At 36.1% G+C, this 13,122-nt stretch overlaps 1 protein-coding gene across 1 annotated transcript; it reads right to left on the reverse strand.

Moving 5' to 3' along the window:
• Positions 1–1,892: 1,892 nt before the first annotated feature.
• LOC136767004 (ADP-ribosyl cyclase/cyclic ADP-ribose hydrolase 1) lies at positions 1,893–12,153 on the reverse strand. Its single transcript, XM_066720973.1, has 10 exons — positions 12,017–12,153; positions 11,064–11,180; positions 10,645–10,780; positions 10,129–10,255; positions 7,184–7,319; positions 6,624–6,706; positions 5,103–5,176; positions 4,545–4,637; positions 3,974–4,060; positions 1,893–3,769 (listed from the first exon to the last, which is right to left on the reverse strand). The coding sequence occupies exons 2-10, from the start codon at positions 11,071–11,073 to the stop codon at positions 3,622–3,624; spliced, it is 894 nt and encodes a 297-aa protein (XP_066577070.1). The 5' UTR covers positions 11,074–11,180; positions 12,017–12,153; the 3' UTR covers positions 1,893–3,621.
• Positions 12,154–13,122: the final 969 nt, after the last annotated feature.

A 13,122-nucleotide genomic window follows, 5' to 3' on the forward strand; every position in this document is an offset into this window, starting at 1 on the left:
TCCTTTAAACAAAGTTGAAAACAAAACTGAAAATGTTCTGCCTAGGGCCCCTACAGACTGTAGAAGCACCTCTGCTTTCAGTGTAGACTTTCATATTTAATTAGAGGGTAGTTACATCCAAATTGGGTGAACAGTGTAGGAATTACACCCATTTATATATGTCAATACTTGGTTGCAAATCCTTGCAGTCAATGACTGCCTGAAGTCTGGAACCCAAAGACATCACCAGATGCTGGGTTTCTGCCAGGCCTGTACTGCAGCTGCTTGTTCTTGAATTCGGAGTCGTCTCCTAATCCTGTCCCAGATGTTCCATCGGATGGGAGCCACAACTATGGTAGGTGACAGGATGGGTTCCGTCGATTGGGGAGTGTGAGGAGAGTCGAACTGACGAGAGAGTGAATCAGCTTTGACGTAGGTTAAAGTGAAGTGAAAGCATGTAAAGAACAGCGCCCAGCGAGCTTGACGAGGGTATGTATTAAGATATGCACCAAACCTACTAGAAACTTAAATAACTCTATAAATCTGTACCATAATTTTAAGTGTTCCCAAAACATAATAAACTCTGGAATACATCTGAAACAGTTTGAAATAATTTAGAATATTCAGGAACAAGGAGTCTGTATTATACATGTTATTTAAATAATGTCTGATTAAAGAGAGTTGATTGCACTTTAATTAAATATAACTTTACCTTTCTTTATTGAAAGTGTTGGCAATTGATCCATTCAGAATCACTGTTATATTGCCACAGGCTGAATCAGCAAACTAAGCAATAAGAGAAACATTATACTGAGGCATCTTTGAAGCTTCAAATAAACTCATCTTGCTTTTCAGAGATCAGTTCTCTGATTCATTGCATTGGATGAATTGTGCTTTAAAGGCAATAAAAGGTAACAGGTAATCTGAAAATATCACTATCTCTTTGTTTGTTTTTGTCTATACATTTTTAAAATGTATGTATAGATCCAGATTTGTAGTTATCAAACGGATAAACAACCATACCGGTATGCAAATATTTAAGGAAATCCTGAAAGTTGGCATTTTATACACAGACAGGTAATTACTAATTTTACCAATAATGCATTTTATCGGCAGCCCCATTACACTTAATTTACATTTGCACCTGAAACTGTTCAACATTCAATTATTGGTAAAAAATAATTAGGGAAAAATACTAAGGGACAGAACACTATCTTGTTGTTGTTGTTGTTTTTTGACTTATGGACAAACAAAAGAGTATTTGAATAGCAAAACAATACAATCATTCAGAAAATATACATAAGGTAGAATGATAAATTAAAAGGTTGTTTTTGAGATTCCCTCTGGATTACAACACAGCCAGCTGGTCGTAGTCCTGACCTTTTCTTGGCTGTCTTGTTTTTTGCTTTTCTGAAACTGAAAAGCAAACTGACATTTGTTGGGAGACGTGGGAATAGAAAGGGGGCAATTCAAGGATAAAAGCTTCCAAGCTATGCAACCAGGGAGGAAATCAAAGGTTTCTAAGGAAATAGGTTGTGTGTTGCATTATAACAGTGCTTCATTACTTTCTTGCCAGGAGTGTGGCTTGCCTGTAAAGTGCTGTCTCTTAGTTTGTAGTGGCTTGTATTAATTCCCCTTGCATGTATTTGTTAACGAATCTGTATATTTATCATGCTGGTAACATATTTCTTTTTTCATGAAAACCAATGCTAGTCAGAGGCTTAATTTAAATGTATTACAGAAGGAATATCATCTATAGCAACAGTATAGTAACTTAGCTCAAACACCTGTAATTACAATTCAGGATTGAATTAATTAGTTTTGCATTGTAACAAAGACAATAGATTGCCTATTTATTTATTGATGTATTTATTTATTATTCATGGATTAAAAAACCCAAGGACACTGTACAAAGGTAGTAAAAACAAGAAAAATAAAACAATTGATAAAAGGACTAAACACCAATATGATTAGGTTAAGCTAGAGCTGAATACATGAACTAGACTGAGGTTATAACTACTATTATAGCTATTGTTATAACCATTCTGTTAATTGATCTTACATTGACATTACATGACACACTACCTCCCTCTTCTCCCATTCTCTGACCCGGCTGGTATGGAAAAACACCTGCCGATCACCGGACAGCAAGATGAAGGTCAGTAAGGGCAAGTTTATCTATGGGGAGAGTATATTGATGAACAGTGGAATCTGGGTTATTGGAATACTTTTTATTGTTTGGGGAATTTTATGGAAAACACGAAGTTAAATTGTGGGTTTAGGTTGACTTAATTTTATTGTTAATTTTACTTAATAGTTTTCTTTGTTGGTTTAAACTGGGAGGAGGATGCTTCAGTAGAGAGACTTCGCCCTGTACATACTACCCTGGTTTCTGTTAAGACTGAAGTATGTATGGTATTTTGATGTTACATTAGCTTTTAGTTAGAGAGAGTCCTGAGTTTATTTTATTCTTTTTGTTTTGTATAGTTTGTTTGGACTTATTTTTGCCGACTGTGATTTTTGGTATCCTGCTTGAACACTGCCCTGTTTTTAAATAAACTTGTTTATTTGCACTACTCCTTTGTGTTCCCACAAATTTGTCTCTTCCCCATCGAGCAGCTGGGAGGGCTCCTTCACAGGCACAACATCTGCAATGCTCTTGTAATGTGAGAGGTGCCATGAAATGTGATCAGCAATGCTTTCTGGGATTGCCAGGGGTGGGAAAGCAGAGTGTGTGTGAGTCAGTGGGAGGCTCTGTCTGTCAGCACCAGTGACAGTGTCACCAGCATTTTCCATGGAAAGATAGACTTAAATTCTAAATTACCCTGGTATTTTTATATTGTATGTAATTGTATGCACAGGAAAGTGAAAGGTTTGAACTTGTCTAGGCCTGTGTTTGGATCTAATATATGTAGAAGTACATAAACATTTTGTTCTATGTGGGCAAACTGTGAGAAAATAGCCCAGTCTAAGGCAGATATTTTAGATTAGTAATCTGGCCAGTTTATCCATATAGGTGTCTAAGAAATTTGCAATAATAATCTAAAACTTTTAAATAAAATGAGCAATAATTGAATTGGTATGATTACATATTCTGAGGCTTTCTTCCATAGGGAAGCCACTGGGTGATGTTCACAAGATGACCACACTGGACTGGAGTTAAAGTCAAACCCTATGAAGAGTATGTGCAATTTATTTATGACAAGACAGATTCCTAATTTTGTACAAACACAGAGAACAGATGCACATTACCTCATTCATCTTTAGTCCTGATTTATTTAAATACATATTATATTGGCCCATCTTCAAAACTTATACTGTTTTTGCTTTATACATTGTGTTGTAGTATAGTGTTGTGCTGTTTTACAGTGATATTCTATTACAGAGAGATTAGCAGAATAAATATGCAGTCAAACACAAAAGTAAATTATTATAAACCATGCACAATAAGGAATATGTAATGGAATTACAGCCTTTTTTGCTTAATTATGGTAGCTTCAAATGCATATACAGCACTTTAATAAGAGAACATTAGATATACCTGTCTTTAACAGAAATGTACAACTCAACTGCTTCTAATAGGAAGTGTCGCCAATGAGATCCATCTCTCTGACTTCTGACTGTTTCTCCATTTGTACATTGTCACCCCTTCAACTTCAGTTTGCAGTCTGATATTCCATTTATATCATCACATTTTAGGACATGTTTCCCTTTTTGCAGTAGGCTATATCCGTAGAGTTTGCAGAGTGGGTGGCTTGGATCTTGAACACACTGTAATATCACCAGAGAACTGTTGAAGAAAAAAATAAACCATTAATCAGTTGCTTCAACAAAGCGAAAAGAAGGAATTGGGTTGAATATACCAGTTTCATAATAGCAGTCCTTGCTCAGGGAATGCATTGTAAGGCAAACAAAAAATATAAGCGATCTATGTTCTACAGATCAAATGCACAGCATTAGCATAAAATAAATGTGATGTAAAAGTGCCACTTACAGATCATTGTCGGTGCAAGTCCATCGAAAACCCCTGTTCTGTAATATCTTTATCAAATCTACTATGGAACCACTGGTACAGGACTCTCTAGGAAGAAGAAAAAGCCATAACATGCACATTTTTTTCATGACACTTACAGTGCAACAATAGCTATTGGTAATACATATGAATTGCTAGAATGTATTTTTGCCTGTGTGTTATACTCTAATAATACCATGAGTTAGGATGTATGTCAGCAAATAAAGAATACTAACCCATTTTATACATATAATGCATGAATTCATTCTGTGTTTTCCAGTTAGTATTTCTATAGTAGATTTACACAATAGAAAGACACTGTATAAAGTGAATAAAGAAGTGGAATGGACAATCATTAAACTCCAGATAAAATAGAAAAGCTCAATAGAAAATGGAAATTGTGTTAAACATTATGTGCAAACAATATACAAATAAAATGCATTGAGTTCAACTGAGGATTTTAAAGTTGTTATAATGTAATACTATATTTTACATTCTCTTATCTATATTCTGTTGTACCTTTATGCATCATTCCTCTACAAAATATAAGTACCTGAATGGTCCCTCCAAGTTGCCAATCACCATAATATTGACATAGTTGATTTTCTTTGGATCAAGGCTATTGACCTCAACACTTCCAAACATGCTTGAGCATCAACAAGAAACAAAAAAACAATAAAAAAAATTGAGTTAGGTGTCAGGAAAGAATAACTGTATAACAACATTAAAGACAATTTGTATATAGGTATGCACCAAACCTACTAGAAACTGCAGTGTTAAATAACTCTATAATTCTGTACCATAATTTTAAGTGTTCCCAAAATATAATAAACTCTGGAATACATCTGAAACAGTTTGAAATAATTTAGAATATTCAGGAAAAAGGGGCTGGATTAAATCAAAACTTTGACACAGCAGCTAATAGAAAACTGCAAACCTGTATGCCATAGCGGTTAAATTTATGATTAGAAGAAAGTGTCATCTTACTAAAAATGAAGCTGCAACTGAGTACAGATCTGTAGTTTTCTATTAGCGGGTGGGTCAAAGTTTTGATTTAATCCGGCCCAAGGAGTCTGTATTATAATTGCACTTTAATGAAATATAACTTTACCTTTCCTTATTGAAAGCTTTGTTGATCGATCCATTCAGAATCACTGTTATATTGCCACAGGCTGAATCAGCAAACTAAGCAATAAGAGAAACATTATACTGAGGCATCTTTGAAGCTTCAAATAAACTCATCTTCCTTTTCAGAGACCAGTTCTCTGATTCATTGCATTGGATGAAATGTGCATTTAAAGACAATAAAAGGTAACAGGTAATCTGAAAATACTACTATCTCTTTTTTTTGTCTATACATTTTTAAAATGTATGTATAGATCCAGATTTGTAGTTATCAATGGATAAACAACCATACTGGTATGCAAATATTTAAGGAAAACCTGAAACAACTTAGAAGTTGACATTTTATACAAGGATAGATGATTTCTAATTTTACCAATAATGCATTTTATAGGCAGCCCCATTACACTTAATTTAAATTCGCACCTGAAGCTTTTTTTAGCTTGAATGATAAATTAAAAGTTTGTTTTTGAGATTCATTCTGGACTACAACACAGTCAGCTGGTCATTGTCCTGACCCTTTCTTGTCTGACTTGTTTCTTTCTTTAGAATGTAACTGAAAATCTGTGCCTATCAGAGGAATATAATGCAGAAGAATATATACTTTTACAAAACATTAACAGAGTAAACCCGCTATGTGTATGCGGTCTGTAATGGAATGTGCAAAAACAATGGAAGAAGCAGTAAGCAAAAAATATATATTTAAGAGGAAACATCCATGAATCGGACAAGGACCTCCCTCAAAAATTAAAATAACCACAGAATTGGTTATTGAAATCTTTGGGGAGGAATCTTGATGTTTTGGGGGATTGCCAGGGGTGGGAAGCAGAGTGTGTGTGAGTCAGTGGGAGGCTCTGTCTGTCAGCACCAGTGACAGTGTCACCAGCATTTTCCATGGAAAGATAAACTTAAAATCTAAATTACCCTGGTATTTTTATATTGTATGCAATTGTATTCACAGGAAAGTGAAAGGTTTGAGCTGGTCTAGGCCTGTGTTTGGATCTAATATTCCACTGATTCAATGTAATGCTTTGATATACCCCTTGCTTGCATTACCAGTACTTGTATTGTTTATTTTGATTTCCCCTATGGCTCCATTCTCTTAGCTCTTAATGATGCCTGCACTTAACTATCTAGGATCTAGGACCTGTATCGTTTACTGTATATTTCCTATACAAGTGTACATTGGAATTTGTCAATTGCATTATGCTTTGAACTGTACTGTATTTTTGCACTTTGTTTTGTAGTCGCCCTGGCGTCTGCCAATAAATAAATATTATTATTATTATTATTATTATTATTATTATTATTATTATTATTATTATTATTATATATTCAGTGTTACATAATCTTTTTTTTCTATGTGGGCAAACTGTGGGAAAATTGCCCAATGGCAAGTTATTTAGATTAGTAATATGGCCAGTTTGTCAACAAGGGTGTCCAATAAATTAGCATTAATTAGCTGAAATTAGTAAATAGAAATGAGCAATAATAGCCTTGGTATGCTTACATATTCTGAGGCTTTCTTCCATAGGGAAGCCACTGGGTGATGTTCACAAGATGACCACTCTGGACAGGAGTTAAAGTCAAACCCTATGAAGAGTATGTGCAATTTATTTATGACAAGACAGAATCCAAATTTTGTACAAACACAGAGAACAGGTGCACATTACCTCATTCATCTTTAGTCCTGATTTATTTAAATACATATAATATTGGCCCATCTTTAAGACTTATACAGTTGTGGTTTTATACATTGTGTTGTAGGAACATGCTTTAATCCCCATTCCTTACATTGTACTTCCAGAGAGACAGGCTTGTCCTATGGCTGAAACTAACCCTGCTGGTTCTTCAGCTGGGAAAGCGAGGAGACATATTGCACTACACAACACCAAAACCCACCCAAGAAACTGGGGCCAGTCAGTTTGGGAACCAGCTTTTGCTGTTTGTCTTGCGTCCTCAGGACAACAAATGTGCACTAAACCAAGAGCCACATTAATTATTGAATTCCCTGTGGTTTTATTTTTCATAACACAATTATATATCTATTATATAACACCTGAAACCTACCTGTTTGGTTTCTTTGTCCACACCACATTAAATCATTAAACATATAACCAATGAGGGTGTCTTCCAAAGTCATAAAGTGATGTGTGACTGCAGAGAAACTGTGAACAATATCTCGTGTTTTACTCCAGAACAGTAGCTACAATACAGAAATGCACACACTTAATGGTATTGAAACAGCTGTATATGTTCATATATACAGATAACAATAACTTAATATTTAAATGTAGATATACATGAAAATAATATATATCAAGAGCATTTTCAAAAGCATGACTGTACCTAAACCACACACTCCTTGTCAACATTCAGTTGCAATGACACAAGGAAATTACAACAAATCTAGAAACACAAAGCCCCATTTAACTCTAACCATAACATGTTAGGGTTGTATAAATCAAGCTGTTGGATGAACTTAGAAGAGTAGTCCCACAGCTAGGGAGCAGTCCCCTATTAGCAATACCCTGCTATTTAAGCATTCATTACTTTCCACCCACTCTTCCTTTGCTGCAAGATATCATGGTATAGTTCATAACAGTGCTCAGTACTGTTAGGAACAAACTCTACACTGTGGGGGACCAGTGTTTTCTAAGCAGCTCATTGATGGCTTTAGATTGTTTAATATAAATTATTGTTTTCATAGGTTGCTTTGGGTTTTTTATTGATTTGAAAAACAAAACAAAAATCAAAGCTGACCAAACATTTGGATACTCAACGATCCCGTTTATATAAGTGACATTATACAGCACTGTACAAAATGTTAAGGCAGGTGTGGAAAAAATGCTGTAAAGTAAGAATGCTTTCAAAAATAGACATGTTAATAGATTATATTTATCAATTAACTAAATGCAAAGTGAGTGAACAGAAGAAAAATCTACATCCATCAAACCCATATTTGGTGTGACCACCCTTTTTTTGTAGGCATAAAGTCAAGTGTATGATTAAACAATAAAACCAAACAGGTGCTAATGATCATCAATTCAATATGTAGGTTGAAACACAATCATTAACTGAAAAAGAAACGGCTGTGTAGGAGGAATAAAACAATGTGAGGCTGCTGAAGACAGTTTAGTGTCAAAACTCAGACACCATGGCAAGACTGAGCACAGCAACAAGACACAAGGTAGTTATACCGCATCAGCAAGGTCTCTCCCAGGCAGACATTTCAAGGCAAACAGGGGTTTCCAGATGTGCTGTCCAAGCTCTTTTGAAGAACCACAAAGAAACGGGCAACGTTGAAGACCGTAGACGCAGTGGTCAGCCAAGGAAACTTACTGCAGCAGATGAGACACATCATGCTTACTTCCCTTCACTATCAGAAAATGTCCAGCAGTGCCATCAGCTCAGAATTGGCAGAAAACAGTGGGACCCTGTTACACACATCTACTGTTCGGAGAAGTCTGGTCAGAAGTGGCCTTCATGGAAGACTTGCGGACAAAAAGCCATATCTCCGACATGGCAACAAGGCCAAGCGACTCAACTATGTATAAAAACACAGGAACTGGGGTGCAGAAAAATGGCAGCAGGTGCTCTGGACTGATGAGTCAAAATGTGAAATATTTGGCTGTAGCAGAAGGCAGTTTGTTGGCCGAAGGGCTGGAGAGCGGTACACGAATGAGTGTCTGCAGGCAACAGTGAAGCATGGTGGAGGTTCCTTGCAAGTTTGGGGCTGCATTTCTGCAAATGGAGTTGGGGATTTGGTCAGAATGAATGATCGCCTCAATGATGAGAAGTACAGGCAGATACTTATCCATCATGCAATACCATCATGGAGGCATCTGATTGGCCCCAAATTTATTCTGCAGCATGACAATAACCCCAAACATACAGCGACAGTCATTTAGAACTATCTTCAGTGTAAAGAAGAACAAGGAGTCCTGGAAGTGATGGTATGGCCCCCACAGAGCCCTGATCTCAACATCATTGAGTCTGTCTGGGATTCCATGAAGAGAGAGAAGCAACTGAGGCTGCCTAAATCCACAGAAGGACTGTGGTTAGTTCTATTTTTGAAAGCATTCTTAACTTACAGCATTTTTTCACACCTGCCTAAACCTTTTGCACAGTACTGTATGTCATTGTCTCGATTGTAGGGAACCATAATAGGAAAATGTTATTGCTGTCAATGTTCAAATTATCTAAACTAGAGCTGATTCATTATATGTTATGCTATTATTTAAACTATTCTGAAATGCTGTGGACTTTCATGTATGAGCAAAACCAGTTCTAAGTAAGCCTGTACTGATGATGATACCCAGGACAAAGCATCTGATTAAAGGGAATTTCCCTTTTTACTAGACCACACTGTTTTCATTTGTTTTATTTATGTATGTATGTATGTATTCATTCATTAATTTACTTTTTATTCAGTGTGAAGAACTGTACGCTTTTCTTGTGTGTCTGTGACAACAAGGTTTCTGCCCTAATGTGTTACTATGCTACAGTTAATCTCAGAACAACAGGGGTTTGATAAGAACCAGTTTAAGTCAACTGGGAGCTAATACATCATATGTAATAAATCTCTTTCTCTGGATTATTTGACTCTGCAAGTGTAACTCCAGGAAAACTCCACATATTGTCTTCCATTGTATTAAACAGGAAATGTACAGGCATTAAAACAGATTTTGTTATGCCAATCAGCAGCCAATTTTAGATTACTTCTTGGTATTTAAAATTTACTTTGGCCTAGAGTTTGACAGAAGGGAACAATGATGACCTGACCAAGAGGACGTGACCATGAGGAAACCCCCCTCAAGGTGGAAGGTGCCAAGCTGCTGCAAAGGCCATGTTCATGGGAGAGGAGGGATGACATAAAATTATTTTTGGCTTGATGGAAGTCAGGAATAAGATCTGGGGATGTCACATAATCATGTTGTTCAATGTATATACAAAACCATTCTGTTTAACTAGTATGAAACACTACTTATTTCAATCATATAATCTAAACACACCTTATTACAGGGCAAAGTTTGATGTGCTGTCCTGAATAATCTGTTGTAGTTCTCGACATAGACACTGCAAGGAGCTTCCTTAAGAACAGCATCCTGAAAATCTCTCCATATACCTTCACAGTTGAGCCTGGTCAGAATACACACAAACAAAGCATCATCCACATTATACGCCATAAAAGGAAAGAGCATGTACTTACTTACGCATGCTGAAACAGAGTTCAAGCCTCAGTTAGGAATGCTTTCTATATACAGGAAGTACAAATTAAATATTTATAAATGAACAATCCCTCTCAGCCCTCTTCAATGCCTAAGGGGTGTGATTTAAAAAATCCTTGTCTTGCCATGATGTTTCTCACAATTTGTCTTTAAAGACGCGTGCCAAAATTCTAAGAAAGCTTTCTTCTTGTTTAAGTTCAGAGCCCCGTGACACAGCTGTGGGAACAACAATACTGCCTATCTTTTGAATCTCAGAATTTGTTTTTCTTCAAATTACAAAGTCTTGTAAAGTCACTTTACCTAGAACTTGGATTTACAATGGTCACATAATTGTAACATCTCCCAACAATTATTTGTTTTAAGTGTGGTGTTGTTCCCATGTCAGCCCAGGATCGCTCCGAACACAGGCAGAGCAGAAATGCAAGCACTGGAAAAACTATGTGGTGAAAACAGGAAACTTTAGTTAGAGGCAAAACAACAGTTTCACAATGTGGTGATGAAACCAAGAAGCAACAGAATATTACCAGTATTCCATGAGGAAAAATAAGCACCTCATTTGAACAACAAGGGAAAACTAAGCAGACTTATACAATGAATGAATGAATTAATTAATTAGTATTCATAATGATAATAAATTATACATTTGAATTATGCATTTATTAATATGAATTAAGCATTGTGAATTTGTTTTTTTATTAGGAGAAAAAGCTTGAACTTACCACTCAACATATTTGACAAATTAAGTTTTTTGTCCCGCACTTAATGGCAACTGCAGTAATCCTTGTTTTTTACTTCAGCAAATAGCAATCCATGAAACTTGCAGTCAACATCAAAACCTTCAAACACAAAAAATATTCAATATTAATTATATTAACTGCAGTTTAAGGGACAATTAAATAAAATGATATGAAAAACTACATCGGGCTGCTTATTAACATATCTAAGAGATCAGCTCTTTATTAGTTTAGGATAAGAAATAACAGCACAGTGTTTATTCTTGCAGATGATAGTAGAATGTATACATAAACAATATCACCTAGATAGATTAACACATAGAGATCAGTGTATCAGCTCCTAATTAGTTAATTAATAATGTTTCCTCCTGATTTACTGGCATGAGAATGCACTACATTCATTCTTATTATGCAGACCATCAGTGCTTACTTTTACAATATTTGATATCCACATGTAAATGTCTACTTTTCACAACTTGGTAACTATCACTCCTAGTTGTATACAGCCTTTTATAATATCATTTAACTCTGAATGAACAATTCTGGTTCAATCCATGCCAGATCAAATATTTAACCTCAACCTTTGAATGTTTTATTTTTATGAAACCTCAACAGATAGTTTGAGCATCTAAAAATTAGGCTTTGTGTTGGGGCTTTTTCACATGATAAAATGCAACCCGCTATATCTCATCCCCAGCACACCCACACATCAACTTCTATATAGCAGAATGGTCATAGAACATGTTTCCTCATATTTGCGATGAAAATAATCAAAATAAATATAATCTGTTAATATTTAGTTTAAATTGACAATACTGTTCTCCACTTTCTGTTATATAGAAGATACATTATTCCTTCAAATTAGTTTGAACACTATAAGTTGGTAGAAATTTTCGAAACAGTTACAGCATATATAAAATTAAGCCTACAGTACTTACCGTTTCACTGAAAGAAACCAAAGAACAGTTCTGGCTTGTTTTTAAAAGGATAAAATAAATTGATTGCTTATATCTGCTGATATATATATTATATGCTGACTGAATTCCAGTGTAGCAGTCTGAAGCTCACTGGGATTGTTCCCTAATGCCAGGGTCCTTATTAGAACAAATGAAGGAGGTCCCCCAGAAAAACATCTTAATTTTTAAGTATTTCTTCACACAAGAGGTGTACTGTTGAGACTCAATTAGTTGCTAGGAGTTACTGGGAAAATAATTTTCCAAGCTCAAAAACAGGGACACAAAATAAAATTAGTACTGATCATGTGACTGAGGAATAAATTCTTCCCCTGAATAGAGTGCCTTATAAGAATGATTAAACCTTTATGCCTCGGTTCCTCTGGCTTTATTGTCATGCCAGACGTGGACACGTCCCAGAGCTTTTTGTGAAACCAGGCCGTTGTTGGAAGTTCATCATTTGTTGTGGGAGGATTGTGGGAGCGATTGTGGGTTTGGTTTGTGTTTCATTTTAAGACAGAAAACACCACTACAAGCGATACAGCCTGACGTGGAAAGGACTTTGTGTCTGTTTTATTCTTTATGCTTTACATGATTGTAAACAGCGTAATAAATAAATGTTTCTGTTAAGAGATATTAAGAAGAGCTAAACGTGTATAGACAACATTATATTCAGACAAGCATGTTACCATTAGAAAACAATTCCATGTGCAAAAATAAAAATAGTATAACCAAACCGTCGCAAGGGAGAAGCAGACGACACACTAGCTCAAATAGTGTGTGCGATCGGACACCTCCTTGCCTGTTGATGTAGGCAACCACCGCTGTGTTGTCTGTCCACACTAAAACATGACTGCCCCGAAGGGCCAGCATGAAGTGACGGAGACAAAGGAGCACAGCTTGATATAGAGGGCCCTGACGGGCACCATCCAACTGCCCTGGACTCCCTGTCCATTGCAGACAACTCCATTACCCTGCTTGGAGGTGTCTGTTGTCAAAACTACTTGGGGGCAGATTGGCCCCAAGGGCACACCGAGGGTTAAATTCGAAGGGCTCCACCACCAACAGAGCACCTTCCAGCACGCTTGAGT

The sequence above is a fragment of the Amia ocellicauda genome, chromosome 13 (genome assembly GCF_036373705.1).
Source record: "Amia ocellicauda isolate fAmiCal2 chromosome 13, fAmiCal2.hap1, whole genome shotgun sequence".
Lineage (NCBI taxonomy): Eukaryota > Metazoa > Chordata > Actinopteri > Amiiformes > Amiidae > Amia > Amia ocellicauda.